The 19,177-nt window shown below is 44.3% G+C and overlaps 1 protein-coding gene across 8 annotated transcripts in view; it reads left to right on the top strand.

The window, feature by feature from the left end:
- Nucleotides 1-19,177, top strand: part of Mbnl2 (muscleblind like splicing regulator 2) — a 159,511-nt gene that overhangs the window by 96,127 nt on the left and 44,207 nt on the right. For all 8 annotated transcript variants that reach the window (XM_015997476.3, XM_015997475.3, XM_015997478.3 and 5 more), the window contains exons 3-4: nucleotides 8,355-8,519; nucleotides 16,876-17,076. In XM_015997476.3, the coding sequence (XP_015852962.1) occupies nucleotides 8,355-8,519; nucleotides 16,876-17,076 (366 nt within the window). The remainder of the gene's footprint in view (nucleotides 1-8,354; nucleotides 8,520-16,875; nucleotides 17,077-19,177) is intronic.

Consider the following 19,177-nt stretch of genomic DNA (forward strand, 5'->3'; position numbering starts at 1 on the left):
TGATGAATTTTGTTTCTGACACAAGGATCAGATGGTGGTCTGCCAGGTGAGGGTCTTCACATTTGAGCTGTGTATACTATTGGCACTTAATAAATCCTCCTAGCCCTGACCAATGTGGACCCAATCCTTTGCTGTCAATGTTCCTACACTGACTTCCCACAATTCTCAGAACATTTCTGGGCCACAGCCAGCAGACGTCCCAGTGCCATCTTTTACTGTAACTATTGGGTTTTGTGGGTTGGTTGGTTTGTTTGTTTTACCAGATTGAGAGGATTCAAGAACAGAGATGTCAAAAAACCATGCTCATCCTTTTATGTATATTTTTGGAGCAGCTTCTGCCATCCCCCAGGCTCTAACAACTCTTAGAGAGCATTGAGGCAGGAGAACAGAATTGCTCTCATCTCACAGATGAGAAAACCAAGACGGAGGCTTTTATAAGGCACTAGTGAAAGTTCCCACAGCCATCTGGAGAGAAAGCCACAATCAGGACTTTCCAACTGTAACACCAAGGGCTTTAAACTCCGGGTGAATCATGCTGTGTGGACCAGCCCTAGCAAGTCTCAGCAGAGGAGACAGGTATTAAAGAGAGAGAGAGATCTAAGGCTCTTTGAAAAGGTAAATATCCAGAGTTGGCACTGGGTGTGAGAACAGGAGTAACAAGGGGTTAAAGGAGCTTGGTGGGCTGGCCAGACAGAATCGCAGCTGCAGAGAACCTACACATGCTGTGAAGTGGCCTTTTAAATACTATCATTACTCATTGAGTAAAGAAGGGGTTAATGGTGGTGATGATGATGATAATTATGATAATAAAGCTCAGATAGTGCTTCCTGTTTGCCAGACACTAGTAAACTCTTCATATGAATTAACGCTGGATCTTTGTTGAGAAGCTATGGGGTTTAGAGAACTGTTAGCATCTGTGTTTGCAGATTGGACACAGGGAGGCCGTAGGTGACACTTTCTAAGTTCCCCCAGCAATGGGAACAGAGCTGGACTTTAAGACCTATTAGTCTGGTTCCCAGCCTTTTTCTTAGCCCTTCATGTAAACCTCTTCTCCAGGCCACGTAGGGATCTCAGGAATGTAACCCCTGGCCAAGAGCAAACATCCTGACTGCAGGTTTCAGGAAGTTTGTGGGATGCCAAGATCTAAGAGGCCCTTCGGTGGCTTTTCTGTGCACATCAGTGGTCCAAGACATTCAGTGTTCCCAGGATCCACCTTCCATGACCAGCAGTGGGCTCTAGGATATGAGAGTGTCACTCTAAGAGCACGTATCATCTGGCCTGATGGTTGCACTGTGCAAGGCCTGCCCCCCGGTCCTGCCCCAGCCTGACCCGTTCACACGGACACACGCCTGTAGAGAGTCCAGAGGCCCCAGCCTGACCTGTTCACACGGACACATGCCTGTAGAGAGTCCAGAGGCCCCAGCCTGACCTGTTCTCACGGACACACGCCTGTAGAGAGTCCAGAGGCCCCAGCCTGACCCGTTCACACGGACACACGCCTGTAGAGAGTCCAGTGGCCCCAGCCTGACACGTTCACACGGACACATGCCTGTAGAAAGTCCAGTGGCCCCAGCCTGACCTGTTCACACGGACACATGCCTGTAGAGAGTCCAGAGGCCCCAGCCTGACATGTTCACACGGACACATGCCTGTAGAGAGTCCAGTGGCCCCAGCCTGACCTGTTCACACAGACACATGCCTGTAGAGAGTCCAGTGGCCCCAGCCTGACCTGTTCACACAGACACATGCCTGTAGAGAGTCCAGAGGCCCCAGCCTGACCCGTTCACACGGACACATGCCTGTAGAGAGTCCAGAGGCCCCAGCCTGACATGTTCACACGGACACATGCCTGTAGAGAGTCCAGAGGCCCCAGCCTGACCTGTTCACACGGACACATGCCTGTAGAGAGTCCAGAGGCCCCAGCCTGACCCGTTCACACGGACACATGCCTGTAGAGAGTCCAGAGGCCCCAGCCTGACCTGTTCACACAGACACATGCCTGTAGAGAGTCCAGAGGCCCCAGCCTGACATGTTCACACGGACACATGCCTGTAGAGAGTCCAGAGGCCCCAGCCTGACATGTTCACATGGACACACGCCTGTAGAGAGTCCAGAGGCCCAAGCCTGACATGTTCACACGGACACATGCCTGTAGAGAGTCCAGTGGCCCCAGCGTGACCTGTTCACACGGACACATGCCTGTAGAGAGTCCAGTGGTCCCAGTCTGACCTGTTCACACGGACACATGCCTGTAGAGAGTCCAGAGGCCCCAGCCTGACCTGTTCACATGGGCACATGCCTGTAGAGAGTCCAGAGGCCCCAGCCTGACCTGTTCACACAGACACATGCCTGTAGAGAGTCCAGTGGCCCCAGTCTGACCTGTTCACATGGACACATGCCTGTAGAGAGTCCAGTGGCCCCAGCCTGACCTGTTCACACAGACACATGCCTGTAGAGAGTCCAGTGGCCCCAGTCTGACCTGTTCACATGGACACATGCCTGTAGAGAGTCCAGAGGCCCCAGCCTGACATGTTCACATGGACACACGCCTGTAGAGAGTCCAGAGGCCCAAGCCTGACATGTTCACACGGACACATGCCTGTAGAGAGTCCAGTGGCCCCAGCGTGACCTGTTCACACGGACACATGCCTGTAGAGAGTCCAGTGGTCCCAGTCTGACCTGTTCACACGGACACATGCCTGTAGAGAGTCCAGAGGCCCCAGCCTGACCTGTTCACATGGGCACATGCCTGTAGAGAGTCCAGAGGCCCCAGCCTGACCTGTTCACACAGACACATGCCTGTAGAGAGTCCAGTGGCCCCAGTCTGACCTGTTCACATGGACACATGCCTGTAGAGAGTCCAGTGGCCCCAGCCTGACCTGTTCACACAGACACATGCCTGTAGAGAGTCCAGTGGCCCCAGTCTGACCTGTTCACATGGACACATGCCTGTAGAGAGTCCAGAGGCCCCAGTGTGACCTGTTCACACGAACACATGCCTGTAGAGAGTCCAGTGCCAAGCAAAATTGAGAGGGCAGCGTTCAGAAGAGTAGCTGTGAGCCGGTCCTCACCAGGAGTCCATCTTCCCCAAAGGACCATTTCAGAATCTATGACCCAGCACGTGGCTGAGGCAGACACACAATTAAAATTATTCCTCATGAATTCAGTGTTTCTGTCAGGGGTCTGTGTTCCGATTGTAGGACCACCAATGCAGGGAAAGCAGGGGATAGAGTGTCTGTTCGCTCCTCCTAGAGATGCGCTGTTGTCCAGGGGCAATCCTTAATTCCCTAGTTAATACATTTTCCTTCTTGCTTCCATACTTCAGTTGACTTTCTCAATTAGGAGCATACTAGGAAAAGATTCTAAAAAGTACTTGTTAAAAAAAAGGCAATTAAAAAGAACATTTTTCTATTATGCTCTTTCTTTTTTACTCCAACCTGACTCTGAAGTCTTTTCTTTGCCGAAGCTACACTTTTTCCATCCCGTGCCACATGATTTAATGACTGTGTAATTCTGGTAGCTCAGGTCTGTTGTTCTGCCAAAGATGGATTACACTCATTTAGTAACTCGCTTCATCCTGTTGCGGATCAGCATGGGTTCTCTGTATTGGAATCCACCATGGTTGCTTATTTTAATAAATTCAATTCTGCTTGAAATTCAAACTTCATTCTGAGCACCATCTCTGGTCTAAATCTTCCTGGAGTGGAGATTGTTTGGGGAGGTAGAATTAACCACACAAAATCAATCAGAATTCTACTAGGATTTTTAAGCAACTCATTCTGACAACAATAAAATTAGTAATGCAAAATTGAATAACCAAGGCAGCACTTAAATGTCCCACAATGTATAAATCAGACGTGTTAATCTCCTGCTTACAAACTTTCAGAGGCAGCGAAGACCGTGTCCCTTAGCTGCGATCTCCTCTTCTCTTCTCTGGTCTCTACCCACTTCTTCCTGCTTCATCTTTCTCACCTCCCCACGTCGCACTCACACCCACTCCGGGCTCCAGCCTGGGAAACCGCATGCAAGTTCTCGGATGGGACATTCCTTCCCAAAGCATATTCTCTTCCTCTGGCGTTCTTAGATTTTATTCCTCCCCAGCACATGCAGCAACACACCATGCACATGTTCAGTATACGTGAACATAGCGAACACAACACGTATACCCACATACCGTAGACACCATACATTCAACATATGTGTAGAGCGCGCGCACGCGCACACACACACACACACACACACACACACACACACACACGCTTTGGCCATGCCCCATTCCCTTGTTGGGTTCCTGTGTATCTTCCCGTTCTTTGTTTAGATAACACTTGTCCTTTCGGGCCCTCTCCCACCATTGTTCCTCAGCATTCCCCTCTAGATCGTTTCTCATCATTTGTAATTACACAAATTTTAGTTCACTTCACCGTCGCCGCCAGCACACAGGCTCCGTGAAGGAAGACAGTACGTCTCACCTTTGAAAAGCATGAAGCATAATGTTTAGTAGTAAATAGCTGTTGAGAGAATTGATGAACGAGACTTTGGCCTGGAGTCTTACAACCATCTACCATCCCTGCACCTGGCAGGCCCCCTCATCAGAGGTGAATGAGCTTATATGAGCCGTGAGTTGCAGGCTCCAAATTAGTCCTTATTGTGAGCCCACCTCCAGCCTCAGCCGGAGCTCAAGCTTCCAGTTACTGAAGGGCCCTCCCAGAGCACTGTGGTGGTGTGCTCCCAACTCCAGCCCACCCAGCTCTCCCAGGGCTGGACCTCCCTTCCTGCATTCCCCGAGAAAGGTCTCTCCCAAAAAGCAAAAGAGAAGAAACATTAAAATCAGGGGGAAAAAAAAAAAACAAAGTACCAGTCCTAGCAGCTGTAGGGAAATTTCTGCTACATTGTTGTCCTCATTTCTTGGGCTTCCCTCAGGAGACACTGTCTCTGACACCTTGGTGTCTTTCAGGATGATCCGTGGAGAAGCTTGCATTTCTTCACACTGCCCCCTCTCAGTCATTCATGACAAGTCAACAGTTTTTTGATAGTCAACAGCTTCCCTGTGCAAGGATGCATGTCCTGAGAAATCTTGTGTCTTCACAAGAATTTTTCTGCAAATTGTTTACTGTGGCAGATAGCTCATTATATTTTGACAGTAGCTTTTCCTTTAGGATTTTGGAATCCTATAGGATCTCTTACTAAAATTCAGTTTCCTAGAGTCGCACAGTGCTTGAATTATTAGTATGCCTCAGATATCCAGGAACTAATATTCCTTAAAGTATTGGTACCAGTCTGAGATGGGGCTTAGGGCTGTTTGTTTATGTAGGGACATTTGCAAAAGTATAGAATTGAAAATAACTCCAAACATGATATTTGAATAATCGTGATTAATTAGCCTTTATCATAAAAGTTTACCCCATAGGAGAAACAAAGAACTAATAAGAATAGTAGTAAATCTGTGATCTTGCACTTGCTCTAAACAAAATACCATATACAAGTATTTATCTTGCATACTCAACATTTCTCGAACTTCCCGGATGCCAGACAGCTCTCTGAACTTTATCCATGTCTTAATTTATTTAGCTGCATAACAGTGCTACAGGGAGAAGGCAGTCATTATTTTCATTGTCTAAATGAAGAAAACAATCAGCCAGTCCAGGTCATACAGGTCGGAAAGGGCAGAGCTAAGCTAGGAGCCCAGGCTATGTGCGTTTACTGAGGTCTGTGCACCCTCCAGTGCATGGACCAAGCAAATAATTGTCTCTCCGTCCTAAATCCTCACACGTGTGTATGTCAGTATATTTTACTTTTGTTCTGCATCCTGTTGTTCTGAGAAGGATGTAGAAGCACTAGGTTTTTATCTTTCCTGGATTTTAACTATTGCAAATAAATATCTCAGTGAAGTGATGGAGTTGAGCCAAGCAGGACATGGATTTAACAGTCTTAGCAAATAGATGATCTGGAAGTATTATCTTCTTCTTTGGATTCTGTCTACTATTCAGTGAAGTAGGGATGCATCACTGCTGTTATAAGGAGAAAATGAGATAACCACATATAAATTGTCTGGCACATTGATGATCAATACTATTCTGTACTCAAAGTGAGGACAATAGGAAATTGAATTAATTCTCATGAAAAGGAAGATTCCTCCAATAAATGATGAATCTAATGTTACAAACCATGTTCTATCACCAGAAAAAATGGCTAATATAGTTCTCCAAGGGTTCTGGTTGTAAGAAGGAATAGCAGCATTGATAGGAAAGCCATGTTTTCCAGCCAAGTGAGGTCTGTTTGAATAGCGACAACGCGTCTGATTCGACGATTAGTGATCAAATTGATAATTATACCCCTGAACAATCTACCATCCTGATGCATTGTGGACATTCTGCTGATTTCATCCCCCCCTTTAGGATCCTGCTTCTCCATCCCCTGCATTCACCCACCTATACATCTGTGTACACGAACCCACACGTGCATCTGGTTTGCAGTTTCTTGGATGTCATGTGCCAAGTACAGTGTATATGGCTGAAGAGATGGGACTGAGGTCACAAGAGGTGCCTTAGCTTTTATACAAGAACTCTCCTTTGTTTAATCCCTCTGCACTCAAACTGATGGGAAGTAGCCGAGTTTCAGGTCCCATCACCGCCTTCCTTCACAGATGACAGAATTCATCTGGACATCTGACATCAAGGCGGCTGACTCACTGACTAGCTACATGCCGAGATGAAGGAGCTGGCCCCATCGGAATGGTCTCCTGGAGATTAAATTTTAACAAACTCGTAGGCTGGGGGGATTGTCAAGAGAGAAAAGAAAGAGATGTAAAGTAAGAGATGATTGAAATAAGTTCATAGGAATGGAGAGACCCTGGGAAGTCACAGAGCATTGAGTAAAGCTAGGATTCAGAAATGAAGACAAAAACAATCCAAAGCAGATTTGCAGAGACTCAGAGAGACGGGGAGGATGGTGAGGTTCGAGTCCAGGAGCAGTGCAGCTTCCCTAGCCATTGGAGGAGACACAGGAACACTCCAGCGCCCCTGGTGCCATTGCAGTAGACACAGCCTCAGGATGTCTGTTTGCATACAGGAAGCTGAACGGGAAATCCACAACAAAGAACTTGAGGCTAAGAATCTGATGTTGCTTATGCTAAAGATTCATGAGGTATCAATTCATTTTCATGTCTTTCCTAAGACAGTGAGGCAGTTGTTCACATGGTTGAGTTGAACTTCAAGATGGCACAGGTTGATGGCACAGACTACCAGAACTGAGCCTGGGACTCAGCTCTGCCCATCACCATGCCTTCAAGGGGAAATTCTCACTAAAGGAGAAGCTAGAGAAGCCGAAAGTGCAGCTGGAATTAGTGGAAACACAGAAAGAACTCCAGATGTTATACATCAGTGTGGCTGTAAACAAATTCATTCCACCAAGCTTGCTTTAATTTTTTTTATCTGATAAACAAACCCATACTCTTTTTTTGCCTGGTTGCAAATAAACTAATTCTTTAGGGAATGGTGATATTCCAACTGACTAACACAGTTTGCTGCTCTTTCTCTAGAAATTGCATAATTCACACATCAGTGTAATTCTCATATGACTGGCAGTTTTGCAAACTTTGGAATTTTGCAATTCCATATGCAATTACTTTTCAGGTCTGCTTGTATACACACCCATCACCTGCTGTGTTTTGTTTTTTTCTCATTTTACCAGTTTCCATGTCTAGATGATAACATAGCCAGGAACTCTCCTCATTCTGTCATTCTGGGGAAGGGTGGGAAAGGATGGCAGCTTTGTTTATGTATCAGACTTGCAGGTGCTTGTCCCAGCGCACACTGAGATATCAGCTGGGTAGGTATCAGCAAGCAGTTCGGGAGCTCTGTCCACATTGCCACACCATCAACAGCTGCACACTGATCTCTGGGCCAGACTGGAATAGGCACTTCAAACCCATCTCCATGGCACATGTGCAGCAGCCAACTCTTCATGTGTTCATATCACTCAAATGTGTACAAACTAGTGGTCGGCAAAGACCTTGTGGGTCAAGATAAGCGTGCCCCTCTGATTGTGGAGGCCTTCCTCCTTGCTCTCAGCTGTCATCTCTTTGAAATGGGTTGTCTAGGCTTGACATAAGAAAGACAGGAGGAAGAAAGGGGGAGAGGGGAAAGAAGGGAAGGAGAGGGACCCTGATAATCATGTAATATTTGATTCGTTCTTTGTAACACACACACACACACACACACACACACACACACACACACACACACACTCGTGCACTGCCTTGGAAGATATGAAATGAAAGTAATGACTGTACATTGCTGGCACTGGAGTGGCTAGCTCCCTACTGTAGTCCTAACCCCAGATTGTCCATTTTGCAGGGCCGCTGCTCAAGAGAGAACTGCAAGTACCTTCACCCTCCGACACACTTAAAAACTCAACTAGAAATTAATGGGAGGAACAATTTGATCCAGCAAAAAACTGCAGCAGCGATGCTTGCCCAGCAGATGCAATTTATGTTTCCAGGAACACCACTCCATCCTGTGGTGAGTGTGCCTTCTCTAAGGACGGGCGGGTGACTGCAGGATCGGTAAGGGCAGTGCCACGGTGACCTAAAAGGGCCTCCCCTTACTCTGTCACTTTGATTGCAATTAAAGCAGATAGTTCTGAATCGCAATGGATGCTGAAAAATAGCTGTGTGTTTCTCTTCATTTAAATGGAAAGATATGTGTGTAGAAACAGGACAGGGACAACATCTAATCAATACCTGGGAAATCTGCACCACACCAGCTCTTTCTCATCGGTAAACTCTGTGTTTTAAACCATCTTCATGTGGAAATTGGTCCACATTTTTATTTGGAGATTGTGATGTCTGGCTATGTGTTGGAGAGGTTGTGATCCTAAAATAGTCTAGCAATGCTGTGGGTACTTTGTGCAGCTGAGTGGCATCACGGAATCATGAGGAAAGTGAGAGAGGAGACGAACGAGCTCTCAATGTCATGAAGTTAATAAGCTGAACTTGAACTAGGTCATTAGCCAGGGTGCTCTGTACAGCATGCTCCAGCTGGAGGCAGACAGCAGCCCTGTGAGAATGGATGTCACAAGCAGCAACACACCAGGAGATGGTCTGCTCGCTTCATCTCCTGTCTCCCCCACGCCTGCAAAGGGTGGGGCGGCTGTTGCAACAAGAACCTCAGACTCAATGTCCCAGGGAGTTGAATGTATGAATATGTATTGTATAATAGTTTTCTCCCCGATGTCAGTGTTTGAAACCACCTCCTTAAAGGTCTAGAAATCGCTTTGGAACTAAGGCCCTCGGGGAGAAAGTGCATTTGACGCCAGTGGGTTTCACTTACAATGTGAATTATTTGTCAAAAGCAAGACAATTTTTAAAAGGCCAAAGTGAGTGAATTTTCACAAAAGACTATTATATAAAAATCAGTCTGTATTGTAGTAAAAGTCTGTGTGAGTGGGCACAGCTAAATTAAAAGGGATGGCGACCAGTGAGTACCGTTTTCTCTACTGTGCTCCTGTGAGATGGGTTGGGGAGGGTAGGATGGGCAGGAAGAGTGGAGAGACCCCAGCCATTTTTAGCAGTTCTGCTAAGCTCCAGGCAGAAAATGACTCCAAGATCCACCTTTGCCCAGAGTGGGGGAAAATGCAGATGATTCCAAGGTAAGACAGATGTAGCCTTTGGGGATAGACAGATGCATGATGGGACTGAGTTAAGAGTCAGGCAGAAGAGAGGAGGATATTGCACAAGAAAAGGTTGCCTGAAGGAAAGAGGTATCAAGTCAGTCATCACACAGGACCAGGAAGAGCTATCCCAGATGTACAGACTTATGCACACAGAGCTTGATCCAAACACTCGCCATTTCAGTGGTTCTATTTAAAACCCCACACATGCATAATTTATGATGCATTTTTTGATGTGCACATAAAAATTATTTTATTAAATTACCTAAATGTTAAAATAATGTACTTATACATCTTAAATAATGTCTATGGCAGTAAATTTAATATGAACCAGGTCGATATAACAACAGTGTGTTGTGTGTCTCAGTCGTTCAATCTATACACTTCCTGTTTATTTAGAATTAATAAGAATTGAACCTAGTACTCAGTCCTGTTCATACTAATAAGAAAAATATATTCATGCCGTTAAATATTAGTTGAACTATATTTGAGAGTAATGTTTATGTATTTGCCTCAGATATTAATTAGAAGTTAATCACTATTCTGCTCTGAAAAAGAAATGACCCATTTAAATATTGTAATACTGGTTTTTAAATCACAAGATGTATTAAAGTGAAGAACATGCTGAATCTAACATTTGACAACTTACCAACAAATTTTCCTCAGAATTTTAGAAATGACTTTGTATCTTAGTCAGTTAACTGAATAATGGCCCCCAGGTTCTTGCTTCCTATGCATGATGATATATATGAACACGGGGTCTTTGCAGCTGTGATTGTAGTCCACAGATGGTGAGATTCTCTTGGAGTAAATGTGATCACAAGTGTCCTTAGAAGAGATTGGCAAAGGGAGAGTTGGTACAGTTCAGAAGGCCATGTGTCTACAGAGGCAGAGACTTGATGTGTTCACAAGCCAAGGAAAACCAGCAGCCACCAGAAGATGGAAGAAACAAGGGGTGGATTCTCCCCAGAGTCTCCAGAGAGACAAAGTCCTGTCAGTACCTGGCTTACAGCACAGCCTCACTGATGTCGGCCTTCGGCCTTCTGCACTCTGACAGGATAGATGAGTGTTGTGTGGTATGGCAGCAATAATCAACTCAGCAACAAATACATAGATAATCAAAGAAGCAAAAGCTACTCCGTTTTGTGTCCTGCCAACCTTACCTTCTTTAAGAGATGCTTCTTTTTCCTTCTAGCCATCTCTGAAGTCATTCCATGAAAATCTCTCCACAATATTTTCTATATTTCCAAGCCAGTGGCTACTTTTTGCTTTCCTTGTTAATCTGACTACTCAAACTCCCTATGTTGAGGCCCTGGCCCCTCGAGGTGGTGTCATTTGGAGTTTGTATTAGGCAAGGTTCTCTAGAGGAACAGAATGAGAAGGGAACCTACTAGACTAGCTTCCACAGTAGGGTGGGTACTCCAACACTGAGCTGGAGAGGCAGATAACCGTGGAGGTGCCAAGTCCAGGAAGCTGAGCAGGCTCTCTCTGGCACTGAAAGCCCGGAAGATATCTCAAGAACTGTGGACATTAACTCCATGTTGAAAGGTAGAAGAAACCCAGGTCTGACGAGAGAGGAGAATCGCAGCAGAGGCAGCAGACGCCCCAGAAGGCAGGAGCTGCAGGGCACGCACTGCTCAGCCTTTGCTCAGACTTTTTCTATCTGGACCGTCTGTTGGGAGGTGTCACCCAATACCCCACCCATCCCCAGTCACTGTTGTATATAACAATCCTCTCTGGAAACGTCTACAAACCCATAGATGTGTTTCACTTAGCCACTAGTATCTCTTAGTAAAACTGATAACTAAGGCCAATCACCAAAGAGGAGGTTGGAGCCATAACAAATGGAGTTAGTGCCCAGAGGAAAAGAGATTCATCAGGAGCATCCATCTTTGAACTAGCAAATAGTTCATGACTACTGAACTCACAGCTCAGTTAGGGTTAAGGTACTTGCCACCATGCTGGGCCTGACTTTGATCCCAGGACCCACTCACATGGTGGAGAGAACCAGTTCACACATTATCCTCTGACCTCTATACATATACGCACAAAGAGGTATGTGTGAGGTAGACAGACAGACAGACACAATTAAAAGTGCAGTATGAAGCAGCGAGTGAACCCTCACCACACATTTGATCCGCCAGTGCCATCACCTTGGGTTTCCCTGCCTCTAGACCTGTGGGAAATAAATGTCAGGTGTGTAAAAACCACCCAGTCTGTGGTACTGTGCTCTCACGGACCAGATTCGTGAGTGTGACCGTACCGGGCCTCCTGTGACCCTCGGCCCGGGTAAGCATCTCTCCCTGTGGGACACTCCCTTCCCTCTGACCCTTCATCTCTGTCTCTTTTGCCTAATTCATGCTTCTCAACTCAGTGTTGAAGTTTCCAGAATGAACATTTATTTCTATTTACCCTCTCTTTGTTAGCCCAATCTGTTCCAAAAGCCATAATTTTTTTTTTTTTAACTGGCTAAGAACCAAATGTGTGTCCCCATCCCAAACATCTCCCCAGGTCACAGATCTGTCTTTGTCTGAACTCACCTTAAAATTTCTTGCATGAACACATTCAAGACTGAAGTCTGGATCCCGCTACATCCCCATTGCAGTAAATGGAACCCTTAGCCAGCAGCCGCAAGCAAAGCCAGAGAGTAGCTCACGCTGTCCTGGCATGCAGGTCATCCTCAGGTCCTGGCCTGTCCACTTCTCTGCTTCCCATCTCCTACATCTGAGCCACCACTAACCTGGTTTTCATCATGTTTCATAAGCCCTTCCTTCTAAAGTCTTGATCTCTACTTCTCCTGCCCAACCCCAACGCTTCTCTTGTAGATATCGGAGGGAGGGGTCCTTTAAAACATAAGCAGGATCTTAGAACTCCCTTGCTTTTCATTTTAGCTTAGAAAGCAAGCATTTTATTTGCATTTCCCTTTGGCTGGTCCCCCTCCACCCTCTGCTCCCACTTCATCTTTCTGCCCCCAGTACCCAAGGTCCTTACATTTTCACCATGTCACTGGGCACAATGACTTGAATATTTAATCTTAACAGTGGCCCATAAAGTCCTGTGAAGTCTACTTTTTTTCCATCCCGCTCTGGTTACCTCAGAGCTGCTGGTAGAGTGTACTAGGAAAGCAAAGGAGAGGAAACAGGAATATGGAGGGAAGGCAGGGGGAGGAAATAATAAGACCAGCCCTTCAGAAGAGCTTTTCCTCACGAAGGCTTTCTGGGGATCCTGCCCTCAGGCCTCTTTAGCTGTGGACTAGCACTGAGAGCTGACAGGCGCCAAACGGAGGGTGGCTTAGCCCTCTTGGTGGCAGCACCATGCAGAAACTACAAGCTTATCATCAAGGCTGGAGCTGGTGTGGTTTCAAGAATGGAGTCCTCCAGAGTGATTGCTCTGCTTTGTCTCAGCTGCCCGTGGAAAACCGATCTCAGATGCCAGGATCCGTGGCTGACATGGAGTCTCTCTCAGGAGTTTCATTTAAAACCAGGATCTCAGAGCCACTTTTCCGAGTCAGCAGGAACCTACACAGATGATCAGAGCAGGCCCACACATCCATCCACAGAAGGCTCAAGCCAGAGGAGGGGCATGCTCTCCATCTCTGCTCCAAAGACACGCAGACACGGTATATTGATGCCGAGTGACCCGATCTGTGGAATGTTCCAGCTGGACGTCAGCCCATCCTGGGAGGCAGGAGTCCAGGATGCATTGCTTCGACTCACCCTCAATAGCATTGACTTTGGCTTAATATTTCAGGATCTTCTCTTTGACCAGCTCTCACCTGCCAGGCTGTAATTCCCTCGGCTGCGCTTGCTTCTCACGGATTAGTCTGGGAAGATTAAAGAGGACAATGTGTGTGACAATGCTTTGAACATGCTTGAACCACTCACAGATGTGAAGTATTATGGTCTGTCATGCTACTGCTAGAGAACGCACATCTAAGCAAATACCATAAGTGTATGTCTCACTCATCCAACTTCAATGAAGAACACTCTACATACTAAAAGAAAACTGTCTAATGTCTAATTGAGTCTGTCTTCATAAAGCCTATGAACTTTAAACATTTGAGTTTCCCAATAGAAAGTATTTTCCCAACATACATTCTAAAAAATGCAGACAAGATACTTGCTACAGTTAGGTTCCCCTTTAAATCTGTTGATGTGTTGCTGTGCTGATTGTACTCATGTTAGAAACATTAGATAATTGAAGGCAAAGACTGCAATGATGTGAATATTTATGCTGCTGATGAAAGCAGCTCTTTATAGAGTTTGGACAATGGGGAATAGAAGAGAAGTAGCCATTTGTTCAGCTGAGCCTTTAAATGACTTCACCTGTCCATTGCAGATGAGAAAACTTAAAACTCAAAGTAGTCCATTTCCTCTTCAGGAAACAAAAATAAGTGGAAAAGGACTGTATTTGAACATAGGTCTCTCTACGTCTAAAACCTATAACTGTTTTTCTTTTAAATGGTATTATGTCTTAGTGAAATGTTATTACTATCATTTATAATACACACTGAATATATTTCAGAACCTTAAATCAGGTGAACAAATAACATAGTTTTGAAGGCACAATTTGACGTTTTGATGGAATAAATTTGTAGATATCAGAAAGGACTTTAGAAAATATGTGCTGAGACTCTCACAGATACCCAAGGGTCCATGTTCATCTGTGGGAGAAGAGCATTGGGAATCTACATGCATTAAAAAAAAAAAAAAAAAAGAAGAAGAAGAAGGGCTGGAGAGATGGCTCAGCACTTAAGCGTGCTTGCTGGTTTTCCAAAGGACCCAAGCTTGCTTCCCAGCACCCAAGTTGGGCAGCTCACGGCTGCAGGTCCTGGAGCTCCAGGGCCATCTGAGTCCCTCCTGTGGTCTCACGGATACTTTAAACACACATGGCACACACATGTACAGGCACAGGCACAGGCACATCCATGTAAATAATAAAATAAATGCAAAAATAAGGTATTTACATCCATAAAAATCAAATCAGAGGTGTTCAGGGACATTTCCATTTTTTCTAAATACTAGCTTTGTTAATTCTTCTCTGGACTGAACCACATGGTACAAATATGGCCTTTAATACCTATTTCCATTCCTCATTTATGAGAGTGGTTCCCGAATTTGGTCACACTCCCTTCACATCGTAAGGTTCCTGCCAAGACTCATTCCACCAGCTTTCGTCGCTATAAAACTCCACACAGCCCCAAGGCGGTTCACATACAATTGGCCCATTGAGTCACTGATGTGTGTGGCCTTTCAAGGTTGATATTTTTAATCCTAAAAAAAAAATGTAATTCTTATACTATTAAGTTGCTTGATTTTTTTTCAGTAGTACTGAATTACCAAAGTGACTGTTACTAAAAAGCCACAACTTTCTATAATTGTGACTCCAGTGGGTAACACATCACAGCCATGGAAAATTCTATAGAAAGTCACGGAAGAAAACATCCTGAAACACCGTCCCTCTTGAGTGTGCAGAGCTCATGTTGCAATGTCTCCCAAAGCAAACATTATTTCTGAACCATAAAGATGGAAGAGTTCCTTGTGGGAGAACTACCCAGCATTCCTCCAAAACCGTTAGAATCCCCCCCCCTTCAGCTCTCGGGCATTTCTCTGAAGACTTGCAGCCTCTCTGGAAGTCTCTGCACACACTATCAATAATTTGCTGTTTCCCGACATGGTCATTCATAAGAGACATTGCTCTGTTATCCTAAATGAAAATATACTCACACAGACCGTTAGTTTTCCCATGTGTTAAGCAACTCATCTGGAATCTAAGCAGACAACGAGAATGTTACCCACAATGTAAAAATAGAGAAATATTACGACACACAGCAACAACACAGCTCAGTGCTAGAAAGTCACATTAAGACATGACTGGAAATATTCGAGAACTTATCGTGAAATCAGTTTACAAAATTGTCTGTAAATCTGGGGATAGAGCTCAGTAGAAGAGCACTTGCCTATCACATATGAGACCTTAGGTTCAAGTCCCAACACTTCAAAAAAGAAAAAAAAAATCCACAACTGAAAACCAAGCAAACAAAAAAGACCCATTAGGTCCAGTTCAATGTGCAGTTTATTCTTAGAAAAATCTTCAAAAACCATGTTTACAGTGCTTTGTCAAAGGTAAAAATGTATAGCCTGCATGGTGACTCATGCCCGTAATCCCAGAAGGCTGAGGCAGGGGATGCTCAGATTGCAGCCAACATGAGCTATGTAATAGTGACCATCTGTCCGGGAATGTGTATTGAGACTTTGTTTAAATAAATAAATGTGAAATAAGGTTTGTTGTCCAAGTATACATAATGTCTTTTCTGAAAGACGATATTATTTAGATATTTATTAGATGGAACTTTTAAAAATAATGATCCCACCAGCTCACAATGTAATCCTTCTTAGCTAGGACTAGAGTGATGGAGAACACAGTTCACAAGAGACTGGGTGTGCTCGTCATTGCTCTTCTAACTGTGTGACCCGGGAAAGTTTTAGAGGTCATGTGACAAAATATTCACAGTTGAAAATTGCAAGCTCTCCCATCCCACCTTTCAAGAATGGAAGGATGTACTGACACATGGTAGGGTAGACAACATACAGTAGGTACACATGAAAACGCCTGTGAGTTGGGGATGTAGGTCCTAGTGATGAAAGATGGAAACATGCTGGTAAGTCTGAGCAAAATAGACCCTAGGAAGTCCACTGTTTGAAATGTGTGAATTTGGCCAACTAGCTATAATCAAGAGATGTTTTATTCATGTCCTTGTAGAGAGTTATAGGAAAATTCATGGATGACCAGTCTATATTCTGTAGATCTCACTGCCTTTGGATTAGAGCACTCAGGAGTTTGGAATGACAGGTAATTTGGGTGAAATTTGTATTTTTGGTTGCTGAGAACATTATCCCAGGAAAAGTTTAATCTGTTCCTTGACAATGGTTTTCTCTGATGCTCTCCAATATGTTTACACAGTTTAGGTAAGAAAGGATCTATGATGTTTTCCTTTCGAGGAGCAAAAGAAAAAAGGAGAGGGAGTGTCTAATGACTTTTGCTATTAAGAGTTGAATTGTATAACTAATACAAAGGATATTCCAGGAAGGGGGAATTTTCTCTCAAATGGCATTTACTGGTGATCATGTGAATTTTTGCTCAAATGACACTTGTCGGTAAGTTCTGTACTAAATAAGTTTTTCCTGTGTCGTTTCCCTTTGACAGCCCACTTTTCCTGTAGGTCCCACCATAGGGACAAACACGGCTATTAGCTTTGCTCCTTACTTAGCACCCGTCACCCCTGGAGTTGGGTTAGTCCCGACAGAGATTCTACCCACTACACCTGTCATTGTTCCCGGAAGTCCACCAGTCACTGTCCCGGGCTCAACTGCGACTCAGAAACTTCTCAGGACTGATAAACTGGAGGTACTTCAATTATGTTTGTGTTTGGAAATGCATTGATGGTAGAAACGTATGTCTATTAGAATGGATGAATGCTTGTGAAATAATTTCCTCCTGCAGAAAATCCATGTACATGAACGTGCATGCGCGCGCGCACACACACAAGCACACACAAGCACGCACTGCTGTAAACCCTTTTATTCACAATCCTTTAATGTAAAATTAATGCCAAGTATAAAAGAAATTAGCCCAAAGGCAAAGACTAACTTTGATATAAGCAAAAGTCAGTTGCACAAGTTCTATGCATAAGAAGAAAATATTGAGCTAGACATGGTGGCCTGTGTCTATAATCCCAGCATCTAGGAGCTAGAGTGAGAGTCCTGCCGTAAGTTCAAGTACAGATTGGGCTACAGAGAAGTCCCTGGTCAGTGTGGGCTAGAGACTGAGACCCTGTATCAAAACACTAAATAAATATCAACCAATAGAATATGGACGTCATCGGGATGTAAGCCACAGAGCTGGTCTTGGTCCTCACAAGCCCTTTCTGTGTGCAGCAGCAATAGCCCTTACTGCACTCCAGGAAGTGCTGAGAACAGAAGCCCAACAGTCAGGAAACTGGGAACACCTGGGGACAAGACTAGGCGGAAACAGGACTTTAGCTCTCAGGTGTTCTAGCATGTTCCAGATGCTGCAGCGTCTTAATGGTTTTGCTGGTAAATAGGAAAAGCTGCAGGTTGGATTAATTTGGTTATTGATAGGTTGTCTTTAACATATCATATTTAATTTAACATAACACATTTAATTTAACACAAATTCAAATGTTCTATAACACTCAAAAGGATTAAGTGAGTATATTTACACACTTACACACACACACACACACACACACACACACACACACACACACTACATTTGGATCAAGCAAATCCTCCTGGACTTTATTGAACAAAATTTTTCTTTAATAAGAGCTAAGGATTTGCCCATTATTCCTGCTTCACTATGCCTGTGATAATCAAGAGCATTCCATACAGTTTTGTAAAGATCCTGATAGATGTTTTGAAAGGCTCCCTTCAATTCCATTATTGATTATAATTGTTAGGTAACCTGTATATGCTTAGAATACAGACATATTAATATTCTTCCAGGGTGCATTCATTTAAATACTAATCAAATCAATCTTGAGAACAAGAAATGTTTACAACCCCTGGCAAGTGTTTTGGAATTTGGGATGTCAAACTGCAAACATTCTCAAAAATACATTTTTTTATTCAGCTTCTAGCTAGAGTATATGGGTCTCCAAATGAAGAGAATATAAAGTCTAGTCATACTGTTTTGGAAACTTTAGGCTATCCTATGGCTACTGAGATCTATTCTGAGAATGGAGGTGTTTTGGGCTCCACCTGCCGGGTCTGAGAGAGCCTAGGTGCTCAGGATATGACAGTGAAAACCAAATAAATTGAGAATAGTTGGAAACAAAAGGTCCTTCCCAACAGGATTGGTAGACAAGGGATGCTCTTCACCCATGACCTTAACAGATCAGTTTTTGGTTCATTTCACAAGAGGAATGACATCAGCTGCCTCTAGTACACCTGTGTAAGTTCCAGCCACACCTGTGAGGTTCAAATAGATGGGAGTCAGAATCTGATAAACCTGAGTGTGGTGACCCCATCACTTGGGGATTAAGAGTTCAAGGTCAGCCTCTGGTACATGGTGAATTTGAAGCCAGCCTAGGCTACATGAGATTCTGTTGAAAAACAAAATAAACAAAAAACAGAATCTAGGTGAATATCTGACTAGATTTTAATTTAGAAATTTTTGTACTGATGATGGAACTTTGAACAATACCCAGACAGGAAGAAACTGTGAACAACTTTGAGGTTCAACCCATTTATCCATCAGCCTGGCTTGGCCATGGGTCAGTAAAATACTGTCCCAGATATGACTGACTTTCAAAGACGGAGCTTCGTATCTCTGTGCCTTTAGTAAGCCACTGTTTACATTTAATTGTTGTGGAACTGGAGCTCATGAGAAGCAACTTTCTTAGTCTGTGGACCTTTTCCTGCTGCTATCTATAAGCAGGAATGAATTACATAAATAATACACATAGGCTTTTCTATTTCAGTCT

The sequence above is a fragment of the Peromyscus maniculatus genome, chromosome 9 (assembly GCF_049852395.1).
Source record: "Peromyscus maniculatus bairdii isolate BWxNUB_F1_BW_parent chromosome 9, HU_Pman_BW_mat_3.1, whole genome shotgun sequence".
Lineage (NCBI taxonomy): Eukaryota > Metazoa > Chordata > Mammalia > Rodentia > Cricetidae > Peromyscus > Peromyscus maniculatus.